This window comes from Salvelinus alpinus, chromosome 4 (genome assembly GCF_045679555.1).
Source record: "Salvelinus alpinus chromosome 4, SLU_Salpinus.1, whole genome shotgun sequence".
Classification (NCBI taxonomy): Eukaryota; Metazoa; Chordata; class Actinopteri; order Salmoniformes; family Salmonidae; genus Salvelinus; species Salvelinus alpinus.
This window is the reverse complement of record NC_092089.1, coordinates 10,331,664-10,359,123: the sequence shown is the minus strand read 5'-3', so window position 1 is coordinate 10,359,123 and position 27,460 is coordinate 10,331,664. Positions and strand designations below refer to the sequence as shown.

The 27,460-nt window shown below is 44.9% G+C and overlaps 1 protein-coding gene across 6 annotated transcripts; it reads left to right on the top strand.

Annotated features, from left to right (window-relative positions):
• Positions 1-559: 559 nt before the first annotated feature.
• LOC139572842 (E3 SUMO-protein ligase NSE2-like) lies at positions 560-21,215 on the top strand. Of its 6 annotated transcripts, XM_071395644.1 has the most exons (8): positions 570-640; positions 2,779-2,918; positions 4,256-4,368; positions 9,414-9,567; positions 9,716-9,810; positions 16,180-16,286; positions 20,801-20,922; positions 20,958-21,047. In XM_071395644.1, the coding sequence occupies exons 1-7, from the start codon at positions 624-626 to the stop codon at positions 20,889-20,891; spliced, it is 717 nt and encodes a 238-aa protein (XP_071251745.1). In that variant the 5' UTR covers positions 570-623; the 3' UTR covers positions 20,892-20,922; positions 20,958-21,047. The 6 variants fall into 6 exon arrangements, with proteins under 6 accessions (XP_071251748.1, XP_071251745.1, XP_071251744.1 ...); XM_071395647.1 differs by having other exon boundaries at positions 560-663; positions 20,801-21,215; XM_071395643.1 differs by having other exon boundaries at positions 20,801-21,215.
• Positions 21,216-27,460: the final 6,245 nt, after the last annotated feature.

Here is a 27,460-nt window from a genome sequence, read left to right as displayed (position 1 = left end):
TTGTAAATAAGAATTTGTTCTTAACTGACTTGACTAGTTAAATAAAAGGTTAAATAAATTACAAATATATAATAAAAAATCTAATGCAACAGTAACGCCACATTATGTATAGATATACAATTTCTAGAAGTTATATTCCTCATCTTAATGATACATTATGTATAGATATACAATTTCTAGAAGTTATATTCCTCATCTTAATGATACATTATGTATAGATATACAATTTCTAGAAGTTATATTCCTCATCTTAATGATACATTATGTATAGATATACAATTTCTAGAAGTCATATTCCTCATCTTAATGACACATTATGAGTTGAGATTTGGAAGGATGGCTTTGAGATTAGACCACATCGGTTAATGTAGCCCCATCACAGGCCCCTGAGCCTGTGCAGGGAAGTATTTTGGAGTGGACTGTGATTGAATAAGTATGATTAATATATATATATATATATATGTTTTTTTAGTTGACGTGTTTTATTTTGTATGATATCGTTTTCCCTCTTTCCATTAAATGTTTCAAAAAACATTTTATATTCAATACCCCGTCCAGCTGGTGGCGGTAATGCACCATTAACATTGGATGCCGACCGCTGTTAAACCCCATCGAAGAAGAAGATGAGAAACCGGAAAAGGTAGCAACAACAAACTTTTCCCGGTAATTTTATGCAGCTAAAGTTGTTTAGTATTTTCTCTTATTTAGGCACCAACACATTAAAGAACACGTCTACAACCAGTATATCACATCCCAGCGAGGAAAGTCGTGAGGTTAGCGAGCTAGTTATTGGCATGCTTGCGCAGCCGTAGTTAGTGATTTTAACGTAACGTTAGCCGGCTAGCCAGATATCAACATACATAGCTGGTCAGTGCACTTGTTGGTGATACGTGGATTCAACCTGAAGGTAGCTACAGATAACTTGTTTTGTGACCGTATGCAGGTTATTATTCTAACCTTGCTCTAACGTTAACTCAACTAATCAAGGTCTTGGTGAACATCTGAATCAGGTGTGTTTTGAGCAGGGCTGGAACAAAAACCTGCACACCAGTTCTCCAGGGGTTAGGGTTGGACATCCTGGCATCTGCTCCAATATACCGATGGTGGCTTGATCCATTATAACTATGTCCCTGTGTTTTGGTTGATTCATTATAACTAGGACCCTGTGTTTTGGGTAACAATGTTGATTCATTATAACTAGGTCCCTGTGTTTTGGTTAATCATGTTGATTCATTATAACTAGGACCCTGTGTTTTGGTTGATTCATTATAACTAGGACCCTGTGTTTTGGGTAACAATGTTGATTCATTATAACTAGGTCCCTGTGTTTTGGTTAATCATGTTGATACATTATAACTAGGACCCTGTGTTTTGGTTGATTCATTATAACTAGGACCCTGTGTTTTGGGTAACAATGTTGATTCATTATAACTAGGACCCTGTGTTTTGGTTAATCATGTTGATTCATTATAACTAGGACCCTGTGTTTTGGTTAATCGTGTTGATCCATTATAACTAGGTCCCTGTGTTTTGGTTAATCATGTTGATTCATTATAACTAGGACCCTGTGTTTTGGTTTAATCATGTTGATTCATTATAACTAGGACCCTGTGTTTCGGTTGATTCATTATAACTAGGACCCTGTGTTTTGGTTAATCATGTTGATTCATTATAACTAGGTCCCTGTGTTTTGGGTAATCATGTTGATTCATTATAACTAGGTCCCTGTGTTTTGGTTAATCATGTTGATTCATTATAACTAGGACCCTGTGTTTTGGTTGATTCATTATAACTAGGACCCTGTGTTTTGGTTAATCATGTTGATTCATTATAACTAGGACCCTGTGTTTTGGTTAATCGTGTTGATTCATTATAACTAGGTCCCTGTGTTTTGGTTAATCGTGTTGATTCATTATAACTAGGACCCTGTGTTTTGGTTGATTCATTATAACTAGGACCCTGTGTTTTGGTTAATCATGTTGATTCATTATAACTAGGACCCTGTGTTTTGGGTAATCATGTTGATTCATTATAACTAGGACCCTGTGTTTTGGGTAATCATGTTGATTCATTATAACTAGGTCCCTGTGTTTTGGTTAATCATGTTGATTCATTATAACTAGGACCCTGTGTTTTGGTTGATTCATTATAACTAGGACCCTGTGTTTTGGTTAATCATGTTGATTCATTATAACTAGGACCCTGTGTTTTGGTTAATCGTGTTGATTCATTATAACTAGGTCCCTGTGTTTTGGTTAATCGTGTTGATTCATTATAACTAGGACCCTGTGTTTTGGTTGATTCATTATAACTAGGACCCTGTGTTTTGGTTAATCATGTTGATTCATTATAACTAGGACCCTGTGTTTTGGGTAATCATGTTGATTCATTATAACTAGGACCCTGTGTTTTGGGTAATCATGTTGATTCATTATAACTAGGTCCCTGTGTTTTGGTTAATCATGTTGATTCATTATAACTAGGACCCTGTGTTTTGGTTGATTCATTATAACTAGGACCCTGTGTTTTGGTTAATCATGTCACATGACCTGGAATTTAACCTTTTTTTATTTTAAACCTTTTCTAGAAATTTGAATTAGAACAAAAATGAAAGCAATTGTCTGAGGATGTTTCCGGACCATCTGACATGAAAAGAAAGAGGACCGTTTTATGAAAAATCTTTTAAATAAAGGTTAAAAACCCAATGTCATGTGATCAAACACGATTAACCAAAACACAGGGCCTTAATATTCTAACAACTTACATCTCTTGTTTCAGATACTTTCATGTTTTAGATGTCAACATGTCCTTGAGTGCAGTCCACTCCACACTGTCTAGTCTGAAAACATGTCAGACAGATATTGGAACAGGGATGGACATTGTGACAGACGTGGCTCTGGACGTGGCAGAAACAGCAGGTAGGTTAATAGCACATCTCTATCAGAGAGACACTTTACTGTGCTGATAATATCTTTGTCGAATCCTTCTCACTGGACAGGCTCTTTGTGTATATATAGTCAATGGGACTGACTGATGTCACTAGGAAGTGGAGCGGTACACACAAGGATGTAACTTGAGGATTTTGGTATATTGACATTTTTACTAGCCCAAGTCAAAAATCTGTTCCGTGCGATATTTGAAAATATTAAATCTCGCTAGCCAGCGGGCTAGTTGGACACATTTTCTACTAGCCCGGTCTGAAAAGCACTAGCCAGCGGGCTAGTTGGACACATTTTCTACTAGCTCGGTCTGAAAAGCACTAGCCAGCGGGCTAGTTGGACACATTTTCTACTGGCCCGGTCTGAAAAGCACTAGCCAGCGGGCTAGTTGGACACATTTTCTACTAGCCCGGTCTGAAAAGCACTAGCCAGCGGTCTAGTTGGACACATTTTCTACTATCCTGGTCTGAAAAGCACTAGCCAGCGGGCTAGTTGGACACATTTTCTACTAGCTCGGTCTGAAAAGCACTAGCCAGCGGGCTAGTTAGACACATTTTCTACTAGCCCGGTCTGAAAAGCACTAGCCAGCGGGCTAGTTGGACACATTTTCTACTAGCCCGGTCTGAAAAGCACTAGCCAGCGGGATAGCTTCATTTTCATCCCTGGGTACACAGCTGTCAATCTCCTGTACAATTGTCCAGTTCAAGTACTTCAAATTTTTTGTATTTTGAGTAACTCTGTGCTTCGTAGAAATCTGAAAAGACAGAGAGCGATGGCATTCTACCATCTGGAAGCTTGTGTCACCATAACAACAGTATACAGAGCTATGGGATGCTGTCTACCATCTGGAAGCTTGTGTCACCATAACAACAGTATACAGAGCTATGGAATGCTGTCTACCATCTGGAAGCTTGTGTCACCATAACAACAGTATACAGAGCTATGGGATGCTGTCTACCATCTGGAAGCTTGTGTCACCATAACAACAGTATACAGAGCTATGGAATGCTGTCTATCATTTGGAAGCTTGTGTCACCATAACAACAGTAAACAGAGCTATGGAATGCTGTCTATCATTTGGAAGCTTGTGTCACCATAACAACAGTATACAGAGCTATGGAATGCTGTCTATCTGGAAGCTTGTGTCACCATAACAACAGTACACAGACCTATGGAATGCTGTCTACCATTTGGAAGCTTGTGTCACCATAACAACAGTACACAGACCTATGGAATGCTGTCTATCTGGAAGCTTGTGTCTCCATAACAACAGTAAAGAAGATTTGAATGATTTTGTATTATGATGATTATTACAGGAACTGAGAATGATGCGGTCCTGAAGAAGCTGGAGGGGATGATGCTGGAGTGTGCCAAACTGGACCAGGAGATCAACTGTTTCGTTGAGGTGGTGAACTGTGTCACTGCGGAGGTGAGTAGGGAACTACAGGGGTCAAAGTTCTCCTTCATTGTGACCGGTTTTCCGTCGGATGGATTCTGGCGGTCAGTGTAGATCAGGGGTGTCAAAGTCAAATGGACGGAGGGCCAAATAAAAAATTTAGCTACAAGCCGAGGGCCGGACTGTTCGAATGTTCATTGAAAATTTTTTAAATGACGCATATAGTCTAGTGAACCTAATTGAACCTACTGAAAACCTAACAAATATATTCCAATATGATCAGATAAATAAAGCAATATTTTCTTATGGCTCTGTCAGTAATCTTTAATTTTCAACAGACACAAAAGACAAATTTCCTTTATATAAAAATCCCCATAACATGAACATTAAATGAAAGAAACCGGTATTCAAGGCACCATCAGTAGCCTATATTTTCTATTTTAGCAAAAGTGGGCTAAATTTACTTCAAAGAAAAAAACAATAATAGCAATTTTCTATCATCCACTCAACTGAAATATTTTTAAAATATAATTGGATTGAAATACAATAAAATAAAGTGCAAAAATCTATTAATCAAAAACAACACTTTGTTTAAGGAGAAGTAACATGCAGTGAAAACAAATATTAAACTTTAACTTTTAAACTTGAACTGAGTAAAAACTCTAAATATGTGATTGCACAGTAATGTTCACTTGTTTGAGGTTGAGGGTGATACTTGGTGGTGTCCCATCTTTTCCACAAGTTCATCAATGTTCGGGGTAAGGCTCTGAGCTGAGGAAATCCTCAGAATTGAGTGGAGGTGTTCAGCAGTAAGTCGACTTCTGTGTGATGTTTTGTTCAGGTTCATCAAAGAAAACAGTTGTTCACACAGGTATGTGCTGCCAAACATAGACAACGTTTGAGCAGCCTGGATGCGCAGCTGGGGCATTGTGTCGGGGAGGAAACGGGCGAACTCCGCAGCACCCACTGCCGCATATTTTGCCCTCAGTGCATCATTGCATTGGAGGTCAATCAACTCCATTTGGAGGTTTGGTGGTGAGCTTTCCACGTCAACAGCAAATGGGTTACCGAGCAGTTCCAACCTGCTTTTTTGTGCTTCAAAGTCAGCAAATCGGCGTCGAAAGTCAGCGGCAAGCATACCTATTTTATCAGCCAACTGTGCGCTCGGGAACGCACTGGTAGAGAGCTTCTCTTTCATGGTCTGGCAGCTGGGAAAGTGGCTCAAATTTTCTTTCCGCATCTGCGTCTCCCACAGAGTCAGTTTGGTTTTAAATGCCTTCACTGTACTGTACATATCAGAGATGACATGATCCCGACCCTGCAGCTGCAAGTTCATTGCATTCAGATGACTCGTAATGTCACACAGAAAAGCCATTTCACACAGAAACATTTCGTCTCGGAGTTGTGTTGTGTCTTTCCCTTTGCTGTCCAAGAACAGACAAATCTCCTCACGAAGCTCGAAACATCTTTGAAGCACCTTTCCCTGGCTTAGCCATCGCACCTCTGTGTGATAAGGCAAATCACCATGCTCCGTTTCTAACTCCGTCAGAAATGCCTTGAACTGGCGGTGATTCAAACCTTTGGCTCTGATAAAGTTAACTGTGCGCGTGATGATGCTCATTACATGCTCCATTTTCAAGGCTTTACCGCACAACGCTTCCTGGTGTATGATACAATGATAAGCTGTCAGCTCACCTGTCGCGTTTTCCTCTTGCATCTTTTCCCGTATCTTCGCCACCAGTCCGCTCCTGTGTCCACACATCGCAGGTGCTCCGTCGGTTGTCAAACCCACGAGTTTTTCCCAAGGCAGCTCCATCTCATTTACACATCTTGACACCTCTTCATACAAATCATGCCCCGTAGTTGTGCCATGCATAGGACGTAAAGCCAAAAACTCCTCTGTCACGCTTAGGCTGGAGTCCACTCCGCGGATGAAAATTGACAACTGGGCAATGTCAGAAATGTCGGTGCTCTCATCCACAGCCAAGGAATATGCAATGAAATCTTTTCCCTTTTTCACAAGCTGCTCTTTTAGATTGATGGACAACTGGTCTACTCTCTCGGCAATGGTGTTTCTGCTCAGACTCACATTTAAAAAGAGTTGCCTTTTTTCTGGGCAAACTTCGTCACAAACTTTAATCATGCAGTTTTTGATGAAATCCCCCTCCGTAAATGGCCGGGCTGATTTAGCGATCTCTTCTGCCAAAATAAAACTGGCCTTGACAGCAGCCTGGCCTTGTGATTTGGCTTTTTTGAACAGAGCCTGTCGAGATTTGAGGCCTCGTTTTAATTCCTCTGCCTTTTGTAGCCTTTGTTCCATGTCCATATTCTTGTTTTTGTCCGCGTGTTTCGTTTCATAATGTCGTCTCAGATTATACTCTTTCAGTACCGCCACACTTTCTCCACACAGAAGACACACAGGTTTTCCAGCTACCTCCGTGAACATATACTCCGACTCCCACCTTGTTTGAAACCCCCGGTTCTCAGTGTCCACCTTCCGTTTTGCCATTTTTGATGGGTATCTGAAAGTTAATTTTACTGTGATGCTGACGACTGCTGTGCCAATAAATATTGAAATGAAGCAGCCTACTGCTCGGTGCGTCACCGTTGCATTGTGGGAAATGTAGTATTGGTGCGTGTAAAAGATCTGCGGGCTGCCGGCTTGCTGCGGTCTGCGGGCCGGTTCTAATAATAAATCAAGATCATCCCAGGGGCCGTAAAAAACCTTCTCGCGGGCCGGATGTGGCCCGCGGGCCTTGACTCTGACATATATGGTGTAGATCCTCAAACGACAACGTGTATCTGTAGCTGTTGGATAAGGAATTAAAATCCTCTACATTATCACTCAGAATGTCACTTTCCAGTGATACTAGTCATGTAATGGTGTTATTATACTAAACCAGACATTTAACTAGTCATGTAATGGTGTTATTAAACTAAACCAGACATTTAACTAGTCATGTAATGGTGTTATACTAAACCAGACATTTAACTAGTCATGTAATGGTGTTATTAAACTAAACCAGACATTTAACTAGTCATGTAATGGTGTTATACTAAACCAGACATTTAACTAGTCCTGTAATGGTGTTATTAAACTAAACCAGACATTTAACTAGTCATGTAATGGTGTTATACTAAACCAGACATTTAACTAGTCATGTAATGGTGTTATTAAACTAAACCAGACATTTAACTAGTCATGTAATGGTGTTATACTAAACCAGACATTTAACTAGTCCTGTAATGGTGTTATTAAACTAAACCAGACATTTAACTAGTCATGTAATGGTGTTATACTAAACCAGACATTTAACTAGTCATGTAATGGTGTTATTAAACTAAACCAGACATTTAACTAGTCATGTAATGGTGTTATACTAAACCAGACATTTAACTAGTCCTGTAATGGTGTTATTAAACTAAACCAGACTTAACTAGTCATGTAATGGTATTATTATACTAAATTAGACATTTAACTAGTCATGTAATGGTGTTATTATACTAAACCAGACATTTAACTAGTCATGTAATGGTGTTATTATACTAAACCAGACATTTAACTAGTCATGTAATGGTGTTATTATACTAAACCAGACATTTAACTAGTCATGTAATGGTGTTATTATACTAAACCAGACATTTAACTAGTCATGTAATGGTATTATTATACTAAATTAGACATTTACCTAGTCATGTAATGGTGTTATTAAACCAGACCAGCCCATAGAACAATGTAGGAGTAAATAAATTGGTTACATTTCTTTAAATTGACAATTCTGTGAACTGTCTTGTGCAAGTTTTGAATTTATATAATACCTGTTAGCAAAGGTGTTAGCTGGAGATGACGTGCAGGAGCATGCTGGGATTTGTAGTTTTGCATGTCTACTTTGCTGCTAATTAGCATTTTCAAATCTGAGAGTAAATAGAGCCAAATATTTTGATAAAAGTCACCTTGTCCTAGAGAGATTTACATGGTTATCAAAATGTCACGCCAGGGTAAGTCTTCACGAAACACAGCCCTTATTTTAAACGATTGGGAAAAATGAATGGTGGAAAAAAGATTGGAATCATTTCCCTGTTTGAACGCTAGGTTTTATGGGTATGATGACACCTCCACGGTGGGGCTCTATAAAACCCAGGTCGTATTCATTTGGCACCAAACTTATCAAAGCCGTCTGAAACAGGGAGGGACTAACTGATCATGTCCAATATGAAACGCGTTTTTTTTTCATTGCAAAGCTTTTTGCTACAGTTTGCACTAATGAATATGACCCCATCGCCTGTCTTCCCCCATCGCCTGTCTTCCCCCGTCGCCTGTCTTCCCCCGTCGCCTGTCTTCCCCCGTCGCCTGTCTTCCCCCGTCGCCTGTCTTCCCCCGTCGCCTGTCTTCCCCCGTCGCCTGTCTTCCCCCGTCGCCTGTCTTCCCCCGTCGCCTGTCTTCCCCCATCGCCTGTCTTCCCCCATCGCCTGTCTTCCCCCATCGCCTGTCTGCCCCCATCGCCTGTCTTCCCCCATCGCCTGTCTTCCCCCATCGCCTGTCTTCCCCCATCGCCTGTCTTCCCCCATCGCCTGTCTTCCCGCATCGCCTGTCTTCCCCCGGCGCCTGTCTTCCCCCGGCGCCTGTCTTCCCCCGGCGCCTGTCTTCCCCCGGCGCCCGTCTTCCCCCGGCGCCCGTCTTCCCCCGGCGCCCGTCTTCCCCCGGCGCCCGTCTCCCCCCCCAGCGTCCCCCCCCGGCGCCCGTCTCCCCCCCCGGCGCCCGTCTCCCCCCCGGCGCCCGTCTCCCCCCCCGGCGCCCGTCTCCCCCCCCGGCGCCCGTCTCCCCCCCCGGCGCCCGTCTCCCCCCCCGGCGCCCGTCTCCCCCCCCCCGGCGCCCGTCTCCCCCCCCCCGGCGCCCGTCTCCCCCCCGCGCCCGTCTCCCCCCCCCCGGCGCCCGTCTGCCCCCCCGGCGCCCGTCTCCCCCCCGGCGCCCGTCTGCCCCCCCGGCGCCCGTCTCCCCCCCCCCGGCGCCCGTCTGCCCCCCCGGCGCCCGTCTCCCCCCATCACCTGTCTGATGATACCTGCCTCCTGTTCTCCAGGTGAGGAACCAGGAGCCCGAGGCCATGTTCAGACTGAAGTCTCTGGTGAAGGACAAGTTCACTGAGAGACACGGCAGACTGTCTGAGGGAGAGCTACAGAACCACGTCAAGCTGGTCAGCTTTAAGGAGAACGTCAGAAACGCACTCAAAACAGGTGAGGCACACACACACACACACACACACACACACACACACACACACACACACACACACACACTAGTTGTATGTAGACTAGAGACTAGCAGCATGTCCCACATGGTGACTGGTAAACCTGTCTTGTGTGTATGTTCTGTCTCCGTCAGTGAACCCTGAGGCAGCAGAGAATATGGAGGAGGAGCTGGATGAGGACATTGCTGTGACGCAGAGTGAGGTTAACTTCACCTGTCCCCTCACTCAGGTTGGTCTCTCTCTCCTCCTGTCAGTATCTAACCTGTCCCCTCACTCAGGTTGGTCTCTCTCTCCTCCTGTCAGTAGCTAACCTGTCCCATCACTCAGGTTGGTCTCTCTCCTGTCAGTATCTAACCTGTCCCCTCACTCAGGTTGGTCTCTCTCCTCCTGTCAGTATCTAACCTGTCCCCTCACTCAGGTTGGTCTCTCTCTCCTCCTGTCAGTATCTAACCTGTCCCCTCACTCAGGTTGGTCTCTCTCTCCTCCTGTCAGTATCTAACCTGCCCCCTCACTCAGGTTGGTCTCTCTCTCCTCCTGTCAGTATCTAACCTGTCCCCTCACTCAGGTTGGTCTCTCTCCCCTCCTGTCAGTATCTAACCTGCCCCCTCACTCAGGTTGGTCTCTCTCTCCTCCTGTCAGTATCTAACCTGTCCCCTCACTCAGGTTGGTCTCCCTCTCCTCCTGTCAGTATCTAACCTGTCCCCTCACTCAGGTTGGTCTCTCTCTCCTCCTGTCAGTATCTAACCTGTCCCCTCACTCAGGTTGGTCTCTCTCTCCTCCTGTCAGTATCTAACCTGTCCCCTCACTCAGGTTGGTCTCTCTCTCCTCCTGTCAGTATCTAACCTGTCCCCTCACTCAGGTTGGTCTCTCTCTCCTCCTGTCAGTATCTAACCTGTCCCCTCACTCAGGTTGGTCTCTCTCTCCTCCTGTCAGTATCTAACCTGTCCCCTCACTCAGGTTGGTCTCTCTCTCCTCCTGTCAGTATCTAACCTGTCCCCTCACTCAGGTTGGTCTCTCTCTCCTCCTGTCAGTATCTAACCTGTCCCCTCACTCAGGTTGGTCTCTCTCTCCTCCTGTCAGTATCTAACCTGTCCCCTCACTCAGGTTGGTCTCTCTCTCCTCCTGTCAGTATCTAACCTGTCCCCTCACTCAGGTTGGTCTCTCTCCTCCTGTCAGTATCTAACCTGTCCCCTCACTCAGGTTGGTCTCTCTCTTCCTGTCAGTATCTAACCTGTCCCCTCACTCAGGTTGGTCTCTCTCCTCCTGTCAGTATCTAACCTGTCCCCTCACTCAGGTTGGTCTCCCTCTCCTCTTGTCAGTATCTAACCTGTCCCCTCACTCAGGTTGGTCTCTCTCTCCTCCTGTCAGTGTCTAACCTGTCCCCTCACTCAGGTTGGTCTCTCTCTCCTCCTGTCAGTGTCTAACCTGTCCCCTCACTCAGGTTGGTCTCTCTCTCCTCCTGTCAGTATCTAACCTGTCCCCTCACTCAGGTTGGTCTCTCTCTCAACCTGTCAGTATCTAACCTGTCCCCTCACTCAGGTTGGTCTCTCTCTCCTCCTGTCAGTATCTAACCTGTCCCCTCACTCAGGTTGATCTCTCTCTCCTCCTGTCAGTATCTAACCTGTCCCCTCACTCAGGTTGGTCTCTCTCCTCCTGTCAGTATCTAACCTGTCCCCTCACTCAGGTTGGTCTCTCTCCTCCTGTCAGTATCTAACCTGTCCCCTCACTCAGGTTGGTCTCTCTCCTCCTGTCAGTATCTAACCTGTCCCCTCACTCAGGTTGGTCTCTCTCTCCTCCTGTAAGTATCTAACCTGTCCCCTCACTCAGGTTGGTCTCTCTCTCCTCCTGTCAGTATCTAACCTGTCCCCTCACTCAGGTTGGTCTCTCTCTCTCCTCCTGTCAGTATCTAACCTGTCCCCTCACTCAGGTTGGTCTCTCTCTCCTCCTGTCAGTATCTAACCTGTCCCCTCACTCAGGTTGGTCTCTCTCTCTCCTCCTGTCAGTATCTAACCTGTCCCCTCACTCAGGTTGGTCTCTCTCCTCCTGTCAGTATCTAACCTGTCCCCTCACTCAGGTTGGTCTCTCTCTCCTCCTGTCAGTATCTAACCTGTCCCCTCACTCAGGTTGGTCTCTCTCTCCTCCTGTCAGTATCTAACCTGTCCCCTCACTCAGGTTGGTCTCTCTCTCCTCCTGTCAGTATCTAACCTGTCCCCTCACTCAGGTTGGTCTCTCTCTCCTCCTGTCAGTATCTAACCTGTCCCCTCACTCAGGTTGGTCTCTCTCTCCTCCTGTCAGTATCTAACCTGTCCCCTCACTCAGGTTGGTCTCTCTCCTCCTGTCAGTATCTAACCTCTCCCCTCACTCAGGTTGGTCTCTCACTCCTCCTGTCAGTATCTAACCTGTCCCCTCACTCAGGTTGGTCTCTCTACTCCTGTCAGTATCTAACCTGTCCCCTCACTCAGGTTGGTCTCTCTCTCCTCCTGTCAGTATCTAACCTGTCCCCTCACTCAGGTTGGTCTCTCTCCTCCTGTCAGTAACTAACCTGTCCCCTCACTCAGGTTGGTCTCTCTCCTCCTGTCAGTATCTAACCTGTCCCCTCACTCAGGTTGGTCTCTCTCTCCTCCTGTCAGTATCTAACCTGTCCCCTCACTCAGGTTGGTCTCTCTCTCCTCCTGTCAGTATCTAACCTGTCCCCTCACTCAGGGTGGTCTCTCTCTCCTCCTGTCAGTATCTAACCTGTCCCCTCACTCAGGTTGGTCTCTCTCTCCTCCTGTCAGTATCTAACCTGTCCCCTCACTCAGGTTGGTCTCTCTCTCCTCCTGTCAGTATCTAACCTGTCCCCTCACTCAGGTTGGTCTCTCTCTCCTCCTGTCAGTATCTAACCTGTCCCCTCACTCAGGTTGGTCTCTCTCCTCCTGTCAGTATCTAACCTCTCCCCTCACTCAGGTTGGTCTCTCACTCCTCCTGTCAGTATCTAACCTGTCCCCTCACTCAGGTTGGTCTCTCTACTCCTGTCAGTATCTAACCTGTCCCCTCACTCAGGTTGGTCTCTCTCTCCTCCTGTCAGTATCTAACCTGTCCCCTCACTCAGGTTGGTCTCTCTCCTCCTGTCAGTAACTAACCTGTCCCCTCACTCAGGTTGGTCTCTCTCCTCCTGTCAGTATCTAACCTGTCCCCTCACTCAGGTTGGTCTCTCTCTCCTCCTGTCAGTATCTAACCTGTCCCCTCACTCAGGTTGGTCTCTCTCTCCTCCTGTCAGTATCTAACCTGTCCCCTCACTCAGGGTGGTCTCTCTCTCCTCCTGTCAGTATCTAACCTGTCCCCTCACTCAGGTTGGTCTCTCTCCTCCTGTCAGTATCTAACCTGTCCCCTCACTCAGGGTGGTCTCTCTCTCCTCCTGTCAGTATCTAACCTGTCCCCTCACTCAGGGTGGTCTCTCTCTCCTCCTGTCAGTATCTAACCTGTCCCCTCACTCAGGGTGGTCTCTCTCTCCTCCTGTCAGTATCTAACCTGTCCCCTCACCCAGGGTGGTCTCTCTCTCCTCCTGACAGTATCTAACCTGTCCCCTCACTCAGGTTGGTCTCTCTCCTCCTGTCAGTGTCTAACCTGTCCCCTCACTCAGGTAGGTCTCTCTCTCCTCCTGACAGTATCTAACCTGTCCCCTCACTCAGGTTGGTCTCTCTCCTCCTGTCAGTATCTAACCTGTCCCCTCACTCAGGTTGGTCTCTCTCCTCCTGTCAGTATCTAACCTGTCCCCTCACTCAGGTTGGTCTCTCTCTCCTCCTGTCAGTATCTAACCTGTCCCCTCACTCAGGTTGGTCTCTCTCTCCTCCTGTCAGTATCTAACCTGTCCCCTCACTCAGGTTGGTCTCTCTCTCCTCCTGTCAGTATCTAACCTGTCCCCTCACTCAGGTTGGTCTCTCTCTCCTCCTGTCAGTATCTAACCTGTCCCCTCACTCAGGTTGGTCTCTCTCTCCTCCTGTCAGTATCTAACCTGTCCCCTCACTCAGGTTGGTCTCTCTCTCCTCCTGTCAGTATCTAACCTGTCCCCTCACTCAGGTTGGTCTCTCTCCTCCTGTCAGTATCTAACCTGTCCCCTCACTCAGGTTGGTCTCTCTCTCCTCCTGTCAGTATCTAACCTGTCCCCTCACTCAGGTTGGTCTCTCTCTCCTCCTGTCAGTATCTAACCTGTCCCCTCACTCAGGTTGGTCTCTCTCTCCTCCTGTCAGTATCTAACCTGTCCCCTCACTCAGGTTGGTCTCTCTCCTCCTGTCAGTATCTAACCTGTCCCCTCACTCAGGTTGGTCTCTCACTCCTCCTGTCAGTATCTAACCTGTCCCCTCACTCAGGTTGGTCTCTCTACTCCTGTCAGTATCTAACCTGTCCCCTCACTCAGGTTGGTCTCTCTCTCCTCCTGTCAGTATCTAACCTGTCCCCTCACTCAGGTTGGTCTCTCTCCTCCTGTCAGTAACTAACCTGTCCCCTCACTCAGGTTGGTCTCTCTCCTCCTGTCAGTATCTAACCTGTCCCCTCACTCAGGTTGGTCTCTCTCTCCTCCTGTCAGTATCTAACCTGTCCCCTCACTCAGGTTGGTCTCTCTCTCCTCCTGTCAGTATCTAACCTGTCCCCTCACTCAGGGTGGTCTCTCTCTCCTCCTGTCAGTATCTAACCTGTCCCCTCACTCAGGTTGGTCTCTCTCCTCCTGTCAGTATCTAACCTGTCCCCTCACTCAGGGTGGTCTCTCTCTCCTCCTGTCAGTATCTAACCTGTCCCCTCACTCAGGGTGGTCTCTCTCTCCTCCTGTCAGTATCTAACCTGTCCCCTCACTCAGGGTGGTCTCTCTCTCCTTCTGTCAGTATCTAACCTGTCCCCTCACTCAGGGTGGTCTCTCTCTCCTCCTGACAGTATCTAACCTGTCCCCTCACTCAGGTTGGTCTCTCTCCTCCTGTCAGTGTCTAACCTGTCCCCTCACTCAGGTAGGTCTCTCTCTCCTCCTGACAGTATCTAACCTGTCCCCTCACTCAGGTTGGTCTCTCTCCTCCTGTCAGTATCTAACCTGTCCCCTCACTCAGGTTGGTCTCTCTCCTCCTGTCAGTATCTAACCTGTCCCCTCACTCAGGTAGGTCTCTCTCTCCTCCTGACAGTATCTAACCTGTCCCCTCACTCAGGTTGGTCTCTCTCCTCCTGACAGTATCTAACCTGTCCCCTCACTCAGGTTGGTCTCTCTCTCCTCCTGTCAGTATCTAACCTGTCCCCTCACTCAGGTTGGTCTCTCTCCTCCTGTCAGTATCTAACCTGTCCCCTCACTCAGGTTGGTCTCTCACTCCTCCTGTCAGTATCTAACCTGTCCCCTCACTCAGGTTGGTCTCTCTACTCCTGTCAGTATCTAACCTGTCCCCTCACTCAGGTTGGTCTCTCTCTCCTCCTGTCAGTATCTAACCTGTCCCCTCACTCAGGTTGGTCTCTCTCCTCCTGTCAGTAACTAACCTGTCCCCTCACTCAGGTTGGTCTCTCTCCTCCTGTCAGTATCTAACCTGTCCCCTCACTCAGGTTGGTCTCTCTCTCCTCCTGTCAGTATCTAACCTGTCCCCTCACTCAGGTTGGTCTCTCTCTCCTCCTGTCAGTATCTAACCTGTCCCCTCACTCAGGTTGGTCTCTCTCTCCTCCTGTCAGTATCTAACCTGTCCCCTCACTCAGGTTGGTCTCTCTCTCCTCCTGTCAGTATCTAACCTGTCCCCTCATTCAGGTTGGTCTCTCTCCTCCTGTCAGTATCTAACCTGTCCCCTCACTCAGGTTGGTCTCTCTCTCCTCCTGTCAGTATCTAACCTGTCCCCTCACTCAGGGTGGTCTCTCTCTCCTCTTGTCAGTATCTAACCTGTCCCCTCACTCAGGGTGGTCTCTCTCTCCTCCTGTCAGTATCTAACCTGTCCCCTCACTCAGGTTGGTCTCTCTCTCCTCCTGACAGTATCTAACCTGTCCCCTCACTCAGGTTGGTCTCTCTCCTCCTGTCAGTGTCTAACCTGTCCCCTCACTCAGGTAGGTCTCTCTCTCCTCCTGACAGTATCTAACCTGTCCCCTCACTCAGGTTGGTCTCTCTCCTCCTGTCAGTATCTAACCTGTCCCCTCACTCAGGTTGGTCTCTCTCCTCCTGTCAGTATCTAACCTGTCCCCTCACTCAGGTAGGTCTCTCTCTCCTCCTGACAGTATCTAACCTGTCCCCTCACTCAGGTTGGTCTCTCTCCTCCTGACAGTATCTAACCTGTCCCCTCACTCAGGTTGGTCTCTCTCTCCTCCTGTCAGTATCTAACCTGTCCCCTCACTCAGGTTGGTCTCTCTCTCCTCCTGTCAGTATCTAACCTGTCCCCTCACTCAGGTTGGTCTCTCTCCTCCTGTCAGTGTTGTTACTGTGTACCGCTTGACTTATCATATGACAATCCACATTTCACTTGAATGTGGTTGTTGTCTTGTGTTTTTTTCCATTTCACTAATTCATTATAAGTATGTTTGGTATGTCTTTACCTCTGTAAACTAATCTGCCCGGCGACAGGACAATAAAGCATTACAGTCTGGTTGTCTATGTTGTTGTGTGGCCCTGCAGGTGGAGATGGTGAACCCAATGAAGAACCAGAAGTGTAACCACCACTACGACCGGGACGCCATTATGGGGATGATCAAGGCCCGGCAAAACCAGAAGAAGAAGTTACGGTGAGACGCTCCTATTGTCTGGTTTAGTCATTTACATCTGTTGTCTGGTTTAGTCATTTACATCTGTTGTCTGGTTTAGTCATTTACATCTGTTGTCTGGTTTAGTCATTTACATCTGTTGTCTGGTTTAGTCATTTACATCTGTTGTCTGGTTTAGTCATTTACATCTGTTGTCTGGTTTAGTCATTTACATCTGTTGTCTGGTTTAGTCATTTACATCTGTTGTCTGGTTTAGTCATTTACATCTGTTGTCTGGTTTAGTCATTTACATCTGTTGTCTGGTTTAGTCATTTACATCTGTTGTCTGGTTTAGTCATTTACATCTGTTGTCTGGTTTAGTCATTTACATCTGTTGTCTGGTTTAGTCATTTACATCTGTTGTCTGGTTTAGTCATTTACATCTGTTGTCTGGTTTAGTCATCTGTTGTCTGGTTTAGTCATTTACATCTGTTGTCTGGTTTAGTCATTTACATCTGTTGTCTGGTTTAGTCATTTACATCTGTTGTCTGGTTTAGTCATCTGTTGTCTGGTTTAGTCATTTACATCTGTTGTCTGGTTTAGTCATTTACATCTGTTGTCTGGTTTAGTCATTTACATCTGTTGTCTGGTTTAGTCATTTACATCTGTTGTCTGGTTTAGTCATTTACATCTGTTGTTTGGTTTAGTCATTTACATCTGTTGTCTGGTTTAGTCATTTACATCTGTTGTCTGGTTTAGTCATTTACATCTGTTGTTTGGTTTAGTCATTTACATCTGTTGTCTGGTTTAGTCATTTACATCTGTTGTTTGGTTTAGTCATTTACATCTGTTGTCTGGTTTAGTCATCTGTTGTCTGGTTTAGTCATTTACATCTGTTGTCTGGTTTAGTCATTTACATCTGTTGTCTGGTTTAGTCATTTACATCTGTTGTCTGGTTTAGTCATTTACATCTGTTGTTTGGTTTAGTCATTTACATCTGTTGTCTGGTTTAGTCATTTACATCTGTTGTTTGGTTTAGTAATTTACATCTGTTGTCTGGTTTAGTCATCTGTTGTCTGGTTTAGTCATTTACATCTGTTGTCTGGTTTAGTCATTTACATCTGTTGTCTGGTTTAGTCATTTACATCTGTTGTTTGGTTTAGTCATTTACATCTGTTGTCTGGTTTAGTCATCTGTTGTCTGGTTTAGTCATTTACATCTGTTGTTTGGTTTAGTCATTTACATCTGTTGTCTGGTTTAGTCATCTGTTGTCTGGTTTAGTCATTTACATCTGTTGTCTGGTTTAGTCATTTACATCTGTTGTTTGGTTTAGTCATTTACATCTGTTGTTTGGTTTAGTCATTTACATCTGTTGTCTTGAGTCTGCCTGCCCCTGTTGCTATAGCACCTTGTCAATCAGGATGTGATGTCGTCTCTCTGTCCTACCCTGCTGTTTTCTCACCTTGTCAATCAGGATGTGATGTCGTCTCTGTCCTACCCTGCTGTTTTCTCACCTTGTCAATCAGGATGTGATGTCGTCTCTCTGTCCTACCCTGCTGTTTTCTCACCTTGTCAATCAGGATGTGATGTCGTCTCTCTGTCCTACCCTGCTGTTTTCTCACCTTGTCAATCAGGATGTGATGTCGTCTCCGTCCTACCCTGCTGTTTTCTCACCTTGTCAATCAGGATGTGATGTCATCTCTCTGTCCTACCCTGCTGTTTTCTCACCTTGTCAATCAGGATGTGATGTCATCTCTCTGTCCTACCCTGCTGTTTTCTCACCTTGTCAATCAGGATGTGATGTCGTCTCTCCGTCCTACACTGCTGTTTTCTCACCTTGTCAATCAGGATGTGATGTCGCATCTCTGTCCTACCCTGCTGTTTTCTCACCTTGTCAATCAGGATGTGATGTCGCCTCTCTGTCCTACCCTGCTGTTTTCTCACCTTGTCAATCAGGATGTGATGTCATCTCTCTGTCCTACCCTGCTGTTTTCTCACCGTGTCAATCAGGATGTGATGTCGTCTCTGTCCTACCCTGCTGTTTTCTCACCTTGTCAATCAGGATGTGATGTCGTCTCTCTGTCCTACCCTGCTGTTTTCTCACCTTGTCAATCAGGATGTGATGTCGTCTCTCTGTCCTACCCTGCTGTTTTCTCACCTTGTCAATCAGGATGTGATGTCGTCTCTCCACCTACCCTGCTGTTTTCTCACCGTGTCAATCAGGATGTGATGTCGTCTCTGTCCTACCCTGCTGTTTTCTCACCTTGTCAATCAGGATGTGATGTCGCCTCTCCGTCCTACCCTGCTATTTTCTCACCTTGTCAATCAGGATGTGATGTCGCCTCTCTGTCCTACCCTGCTGTTTTCTCACCGTGTCAATCAGGATGTGATGTCGTCTCTCTGTCCTACCCTGCTGTTTTCTCACCGTGTCAATCAGGATGTGATGTCGTCTCTCTGTCCTACCCTGCTGTTTTCTCACCTTGTCAATCAGGATGTGATGTCGCCTCTCTGTCCTACCCTGCTATTTTCTCACCTTGTCAATCAGGATGTGATGTCGCCTCTCCGTCCTACCCTGCTGTTTTCTCACCGTGTCAATCAGGATGTGATGTCGTCTCTGTCCTACCCTGCTGTTTTCTCACCTTGTCAATCAGGATGTGATGTCGTCTCTCCGTCCTACACTGCTGTTTTCTCACCTTGTCAATCAGGATGTGATGTCGCATCTCTGTCCTACCCTGCTGTTTTCTCACCTTGTCAATCAGGATGTGATGTCGCCTCTCTGTCCTACCCTGCTGTTTTCTCACCTTGTTTTACCCCTGTTGCTATAGCACCTTGTCAATCAGGATGTGATGTCATCTCTCTGTCCTACCCTGCTGTTTTCTCACCTTGTTTTACCCCTGTTGCTATAGCACCTTGTCAATCAGGATGTGATGTCGTCTCTCCGTCCTACCCTGCTGTTTTCTCACCTTGTCAATCAGGATGTGATGTCGTCTCTCCACCTACCCTGCTGTTTTCTCACCTTGTCAATCAGGATGTGATGTCGTCTCTCCACCTACCCTGCTGTTTTCTCACCTTGTCAATCAGGATGTGATGTCGTCTCTGTCCTACCCTGCTGTTTTCTCACCTTGTCAATCAGGATGTGATGTCGTCTCTCCGTCCTACCCTGCTGTTTTCTCACCTTGTCAATCAGGATGTGATGTCGCATCTCTGTCCTACCCTGCTGTTTTCTCACCGTGTCAATCAGGATGTGATGTCGCATCTCTGTCCTACCCTGCTGTTTTCTCACCTTGTCAATCAGGATGTGATGTCGTCTCTCCACCTACCCTGCTGTTTTCTCACCGTGTCAATCAGGATGTGATGTCGCCTCTCCGTCCTACCCTGCTGTTTTCTCACCTTGTCAATCAGGATGTGATGTCGTCTCTCCACCTACCCTGCTGTTTTCTCACCGTGTCAATCAGGATGTGATGTCGTCTCTGTCCTACCCTGCTGTTTTCTCACCTTGTCAATCAGGATGTGATGTCGCCTCTCCGTCCTACCCTGCTATTTTCTCACCTTGTCAATCAGGATGTGATGTCGCCTCTCCGTCCTACCCTGCTGTTTTCTCACCGTGTCAATCAGGATGTGATGTCGTCTCTGTCCTACCCTGCTGTTTTCTCACCTTGTCAATCAGGATGTGATGTCGTCTCTCCGTCCTACACTGCTGTTTTCTCACCTTGTCAATCAGGATGTGATGTCGCATCTCTGTCCTACCCTGCTGTTTTCTCACCTTGTCAATCAGGATGTGATGTCGCCTCTCTGTCCTACCCTGCTGTTTTCTCACCTTGTTTTACCCCTGTTGCTATAGCACCTTGTCAATCAGGATGTGATGTCATCTCTCTGTCCTACCCTGCTGTTTTCTCACCTTGTTTTACCCCTGTTGCTATAGCACCTTGTCAATCAGGATGTGATGTCGTCTGTCCGTCCTACCCTGCTGTTTTCTCACCTTGTCAATCAGGATGTGATGTCGTCTCTCTGTCCTACCCTGCTGTTTTCTCACCGTGTCAATCAGGATGTGATGTCGTCTCTCTGTCCTACCCTGCTGTTTTCTCACCTTGTTTTACCCCTGTTGCTATAGCACCTTGTCAATCAGGATGTGATGTCATCTCTCTGTCCTACCCTGCTGTTTTCTCACCTTGTTTTACCCCTGTTGCTATAGCACCTTGTCAATCAGGATGTGATGTCGTCTCTCCGTCCTACCCTGCTGTTTTCTCACCTTGTTTTACCCCTGTTGCTATAGCACCTTGTCAATCAGGATGTGATGTCATCTCTCTGTCCTACCCTGCTGTTTTCTCACCTTGTTTTACCCCTGTTGCTATAGCACCTTGTCAATCAGGATGTGATGTCGTCTCTCCGTCCTACCCTGCTGTTTTCTCACCTTGTTTTACCCCTGTTGCTATAGCACCTTGTCAATCAGGATGTGATGTCGTCTCTCCGTCCTACCCTGCTGTTTTACACTTAAACAACTGTTGCAGTAAAACATTAGATTGATTGATTAGCATATTCCTTTCTCCGTCCCACAGCTGTCCGGTGGTTGGCTGTAGCAACACGGACGTGAAGCAGGGAGACCTGATCCTAGATCAGATTATGAGGAGACAGATCCAGAAGAGGTAGACTACCAAGGCATAATTCTGGTCCAGAAGAGGTAGACTACCAAAGCATAATTCTGGTCCAGAAGAGGTAGACTACCAAGACACGATTCTGGGGTACGCCACTCATCAATCCTGACAATAATAATTGGACTTTTAATTAATTGAGGATAAAACATGACTTTTTGTTGTTGTTGTTTTGACCAAATGTTATCTTGTTGCTGTGTCTGATCGTATTTGTTCGTCACAGAAATTGCTCTATTCAGGAATGTTATATAACAAAACCTCTCTTTATTTATACTTAAGGGAGTTTTCTTTTTCAGTCAGTTCAATAAAGATTTTGATACAATTTACCTATCAATAAATTTATTGGTTGCACTTCAGAGAACAGTGGGGGCGTCAGGCAGGGTAGCCTAGTGGTTAGAGGGGGAGGCAGGTAGCTTAGTGGTTAGAGAGTTGGACTAGTAACCGAAAGGTTGCTAGATCGAATCCCCGAGCTGACAAGGTACAAATCTGTTGTTCTGCCCCTGAACAAGGCAGTTAACCCACTGTTCCCCGGGTAGGCCGTCATTGTAAATAAGAATTTGCTCTTAACTGACTTGCCTAGTTAAATAAAAAAAATCCTATGCCATTGGTGTTGAGAACCTGCAGTTACTGTAATAGACCACTGGGGGGCAGTGTCGTCCCTGGAATATACCGCAAAGGGATCAGGAGAGGTGACTCAGGTCATGAAGAGAGAAGCTGGATAATCAGCCTAGTTAATCTGAGAGAGTTGGGCTAAATGAATCAGAGAAGTGGATTTTTTTTCTAAATACTTACACACGACAGAAAGATCATGTCTGTAAACATACAAAGTGATGATCGAATATCTATTTTCAGTTCCATCCTAAAAGTAGACCATTTCATTGTGTGAAATCTGTGAATCAATTCAGTTGAGTGATTTAAATCTGTTTCCTCTCCTGCCTCTCCTCCCCTGCCTCTCCTGCCTCTACCCCTGCCTCTCCTCTCCTGCCTCCGTGTAAACTGAAGACTCTTTGTTCACAGGACAGAAACAGAGTGTGCTGAGATGGAACTAGGTGAAGCTAATCTTTTAATAATCTTACGTCAGGTTTTTTAATAAGATTTCAGATGCAGCTTGCTTATTGTTTCTCCCCCCCTCATCTATGGCTGTGTTCCAAATTACACCCTATTCCTTGTGTAGTGCACTACTATTGACCAGGGCCCATGGGGTGTCGTTTGGGACGTAGCCTCTTAAAGGGTAGGACATGCCGTACTAACCATTTGCAGACAGAATTGAGAGAGCGGAGAAATGATTTACAGACAAACGATACAACATTATTTTTTTTTGTAATTTATTCACATTAAATCTGGGTTAGTTTTGTATTAAAAATCCACGTTATCTGCTCCTCTTCAATGTAGTTACATCACAGTTAATTTCACAGCAGTTTAGTGTGTGTTGGCAAACCAATGGAGACTCACCATTAGAGCCAGCCTGTCCAATCTCTTAAAACTATATGAATACAGATTTCAGGAAGTAACTACTTTTTAAAACCATATGAATACAGTTTTCAGGAAGTGACTACTTTTTAAAACTTTATGAATACAGATTTCAGGAAGTGACTACTTTTATGAAACTATTTGATTGGCTGCCTTCAATCTTCAACCAATCTCTGACAGTCATATTTGATCTACACAATACATTTATTTCTGAACATTTTGTCAATGTCCACTCTCCTGACTGTCCTTTGCCCCATGTGTAGATAATCAAGTCAAACCAATGATATTTGTTACAGATAAGTATGAATAAGTTACGACACTCAACTACAGTATGACTCTTTCAACATGCCCCTGAAAGGGTCGAAAGCTGCACTTTATTATGATACCTGAAAATACCGCAGCGCAATTCAAAGCCATTTTGTAAACATTATAAACATCAAGTTGGATGCTTAGCAAAAACCAACTTGGAACCTTTTTGTCCATCTGAGGGTTAAGTGTTCTTATTTCAAACACACTATTCCATCTTTAAAGGAATACTCCAGGAGTTTATCTACTTCCCCAGAGTCAGATGAACTAATGGATACCATTTTTATGTCTCGGTGTTCAGTATGAAGGACGTTGCTAACTAGCATTAGCGCAATGACTGGAAGTGTATGGGTATTAGCAGATATCCATATACTTCTAGCCATTGCGCAACTAGCGCTAGTTAGCCATTGCGCAACTAGCGCTAGTTAGCCATTGCGCAACTAGCGCTAGTTAGCCATTGCGCAACTAGCGCTAGTTAGCCATTGCGCAACTAGCGCTAGTTAGCCATTGCGCAACTAGCGCTAGTTAGCCATTGCGCAACTAGCGCTAGTTAGCAACCTCCTTCAAACTGCACGCAGACAACTTGTTTCCACAAGTTCATCTGATTCTGGGGAGGTAGATAAAGGACCTCATTTGCCAAAAATCCCCAAGTATCCCTTCAAAAGGGACAGTTTACTAGGAACACAAACTAACATGATTATCCACCTACCTTGGCTGTAGTTGATTCAAGACGACAGTTTTTGGGGATATTTAGTTTCCTTTCGACACTTAATAGTCCTATTTTGTTACTGTTCGCGTTCTCGATAACACTTAATAACACACCGTTCTGGTGCCTGTGTAATACACCTGGTAATGACTTTTTGGAGCAGCATATTGTTACATAATATTTTGGGTAATTGCATGTTAATTGCATAGCGATGAGCTGAGTTTTTTTTCCAACTAATGTACAGAAGGAATAGTGACGGTTCCTTATTCCACTTTATGTAAATGACTCCATTATGATGTCATAATAAAGACATTTCCAACGTTCTATGTCCTCTTAACAACAATGGCGCTGTCGTCATAATCACAAAGTTACTACACTTGTATACGAACCGGATGTCGTGTGTTATGGCTCACTCATTGTGAAGAAAATATATATATATATATTTGTTAGACCACTTTTGCAGTTTCAAAATGACTATGTTGATTCTATGTCCCTCATGTATTTAATTATAGTCTTTATGGTATATTAATATCTGAGAGTGCTCCAGTGTGTTAAAATGATCATATATTTAGACTCATTCAAACTAACTGTTGTCGTTTTTAGGTTCTTCCAGCAAATATTTGTTATTATTTAAATTTCTTCAAATAACTTCTATGTTATTTATATTGTATTTATATTTTATTTTTAATCCCGGGCCCCGTCCCCGCAGGAGGTCTTTTGCCTTTTGGTAGGCCGTCATTGTAAATAAGAATTTGTTCTTAACTGACTTGCCCTAGTCAACTAAAGGATACATAAATAAAATATGCATTCAAATACATTCAAATATTGTTTGGTTTTCCTAAAGGTATTCCAAATAAGTTAAAATCTTTTACCTGAGACCTGTATTTGAATATAAAAAATAAAATAAAAAGTTGCATTTTAGTTTAAACTATATTTGACTACCTTGAGTATTTGAAAAGTTGTAATTTTCAAATAAACTATAAAATGCAACTATTTTCTGCCCGATCTGGTGTACTACTTTGACTAGTGCCCATGCCCTATGAGCACTGGTCAAGTTAGTACGCTTGTAGGGAATAGGTGCCATTTGGGACGTAAGAAACTGCTCAGGCTAAAACGCATGCAATGGAAAGTAGATAAGACTAGATACTGGCACGACCCTGGGTTTATAAGCGCGGATAGCGCGCCGGACTTCGGGCTAGAAGGTCGAGGGTTCGAGACCTACTCCCTGCCTGTTTCATTACAATACTATACCTGGAACAGAACCGGTCCTGGAATCCTGTTAACCTGTTTTTAAGACAACAATAACTCCCAGCTCAGAGTAGGTTTTAGGATGTTGTTTAGACAAAATCAACTTATACTAAAAGTTTACCTCGGCTGGTAATCACGACAGTTTGAGGTACCGCAAAGGAAATATAGTGATGACGTTCAATGACATTGTTGCAAATGATGGGTAATAACCCATCGCTATAAGAGTGAATGTGGGACTGCACATGCAATGGTAAAACCTGTAATATCATTTTCGCCTGACACGATCGCTTTGCACACACTTAATTATTGACTAATATGTTGCCGTTTCTTTTAACCAATACTGATTGTTGTTAAAAGCGGAATTTTGACAATATTTTGCCGTTATATCAACACACTCGCGTTACTCCCGTTTAACAACTATAAGTCGCTTTTTCCGCAGTAGGAAAAATGGGGATACCGAGTCAGTTGCACAACGGAATCCATTCAACCGAAATGTGTCTTCCGCATTTAACACAACCCCCCTGATTCAGACATCAGACAAGTCACTTGCCGATAATGTTGCATACAGGTCTATACATACAGGTCAAAACATCAAAGTTAACACAAGCCATAGTTGCCTTCAAAAGCCTTATTGTTATTGCTTGGATAACTTTCTTTATCATGTTCATATTTTTTATTATTATTTGTATGCAGTGCGCACTGCGCAGTAAACCGGAGGACTCATTGAAGCCTGGTTGTAATTTTGACCCCCTAAAGGCGGACTCATCAACCAGACTCAGCCGCGGGCGGATTATTTTCCTCCAGCGGATTGGTAGGAGGGCAAGACCATAATTACTAATCATTTGTGGACTGCAAATTGACCGCAAGAAGCCCAAACAGAAAGAATGTTTGACTTAAAACATAAATATTTCAAACCTTGCTTACATTTGTATTCATCACTTGTCTCTCTCTATTATGTGTGAGAATACAAATTTCTCCAATTAAAATGACTTGGAGATGATTTCCTGCTGTTTCTACAGACTTATGTCCAACTATATCAATCAGAACAGAACACCTGTATCAATCCTACAATAGAGGAGACAGGACTGTAGAGACTGTACCTGGATCAGAACAGATCACCTGTATCAATCCTACAATAGAGGAGACAGGACTGTAGAGACTGTACCTGGAACAATACTACAATAGAGGGGACAGGACTGTAGAGACTGTACCTGGATCAGAACAGATCACCTGTATCAATCCTACAATAGAGGAGACAGGACTGTAGAGACTGTACCTGGAACAGAACAGAACACCTGTATCAATCCTACAATAGAGGAGACAGGACTGTAGAGACTGTACCTGGAACAATACTACAATAGAGGGGACAGGACTGTAGAGACTGTACCTGGAACAATACTACAATAGAGGGGACAGGACTGTAGAGACTGTACCTGGATCAGAACAGATCACCTGTATCAATCCTACAATAGAGGAGACAGGACTGTAGAGACTGTACCTGGAACAATACTACAATAGAGGGGACAGGACTGTAGAGACTGTACCTGGAACAGAACAGAACACCTGTATCAATCCTACAATAGAGGAGACAGGACTGTAGAGACTGTACTTGGAACAGAACAGAACACCTGTATCAATCCTACAATAGAGGGGACAGGACTGTAGAGACTGTACCTGGAACAGAACAGAACACCTGTATCAATCCTACAATAGAGGAGACAGGACTGTAGAGACTGTACTTGGAACAGAACAGAACACCTGTATCAATCCTACAATAGAGGGGACAGGACTGTAGAGACTGTACCTGGAACAGAACAGAACACCTGTATCAATACTACAATAGAGGTGACAGGACTGTAGAGACTGTACCTGGAACAGAACAGAACACCTGTATCAATCCTACAATAGGATGAACATGAGCAGAAAATGAGTTCTCTGGGGACGTTTGTTGTCTACAATTAGAAAAGTATGTTTGATCTGAGCGTTCTCCTTTCATCCCTCTGAACACCGTATCTCTCCTCATACAGAGACTGATGTTAGGCCACACATACAGTGGAGGGGATACACACACACACACACACACACACACACACACACACACACACACACACACACACACACACACACACACACACACACACACTCTCTCCTGGTATATCTCTGAAAGACAGTGTAGGAGTGTTTTATTGTGTCAGTGGGAGCCAATACCTGCCTCTCCTCTTCCTCCTCCTCCATGTTCTTTCTCAACTCTCCTTATTTAACACCATAGGAATGTCCTCTAGATAGCAGCATGGGCACGAGGACAGTGTCTTTAGTCTCCAGTAGTGACCTTGACTATCAGAAGGGCCATTAGACCCCCTTAACTGTGTGTAGCTGCTACAGCGTCGGGAGGAGAGCCCTTTAACTGTCTCTCACTATAGCTGGCTGGCAATAGTGACTACATTTATGGGGAGAAATGAACAAGGGGACAGACAGCACATTTTAAGTAGCTAAACCCATTCAGAAAGTGCTTTAAAAAGGGTTTTCCCTGCTGCATTCTCTCTCTCTCTCTAAGTGGTTGTGTTCTGTTTGTGTGTGACTTCAGGACATCTCACCGACGTTGTGACTGATAGCAGCAGGCGCAGGAGGACAGCTGGGGGGATTGTCGAGTCTCCAGTACTTACCTTGACTATCAGAGGTTTTTTTTTCTAAGTGGGACCATTATATCCGTTGCCTGTGTACAGATACAGCATCGGGAGGAGAGACCTTCACCTGTCTCCATGACTGGCTGTATTACCATGTGTCAATGGCATTTCATCACACCACGTCTGTCCTGTTTATATCACATATCGACTTCA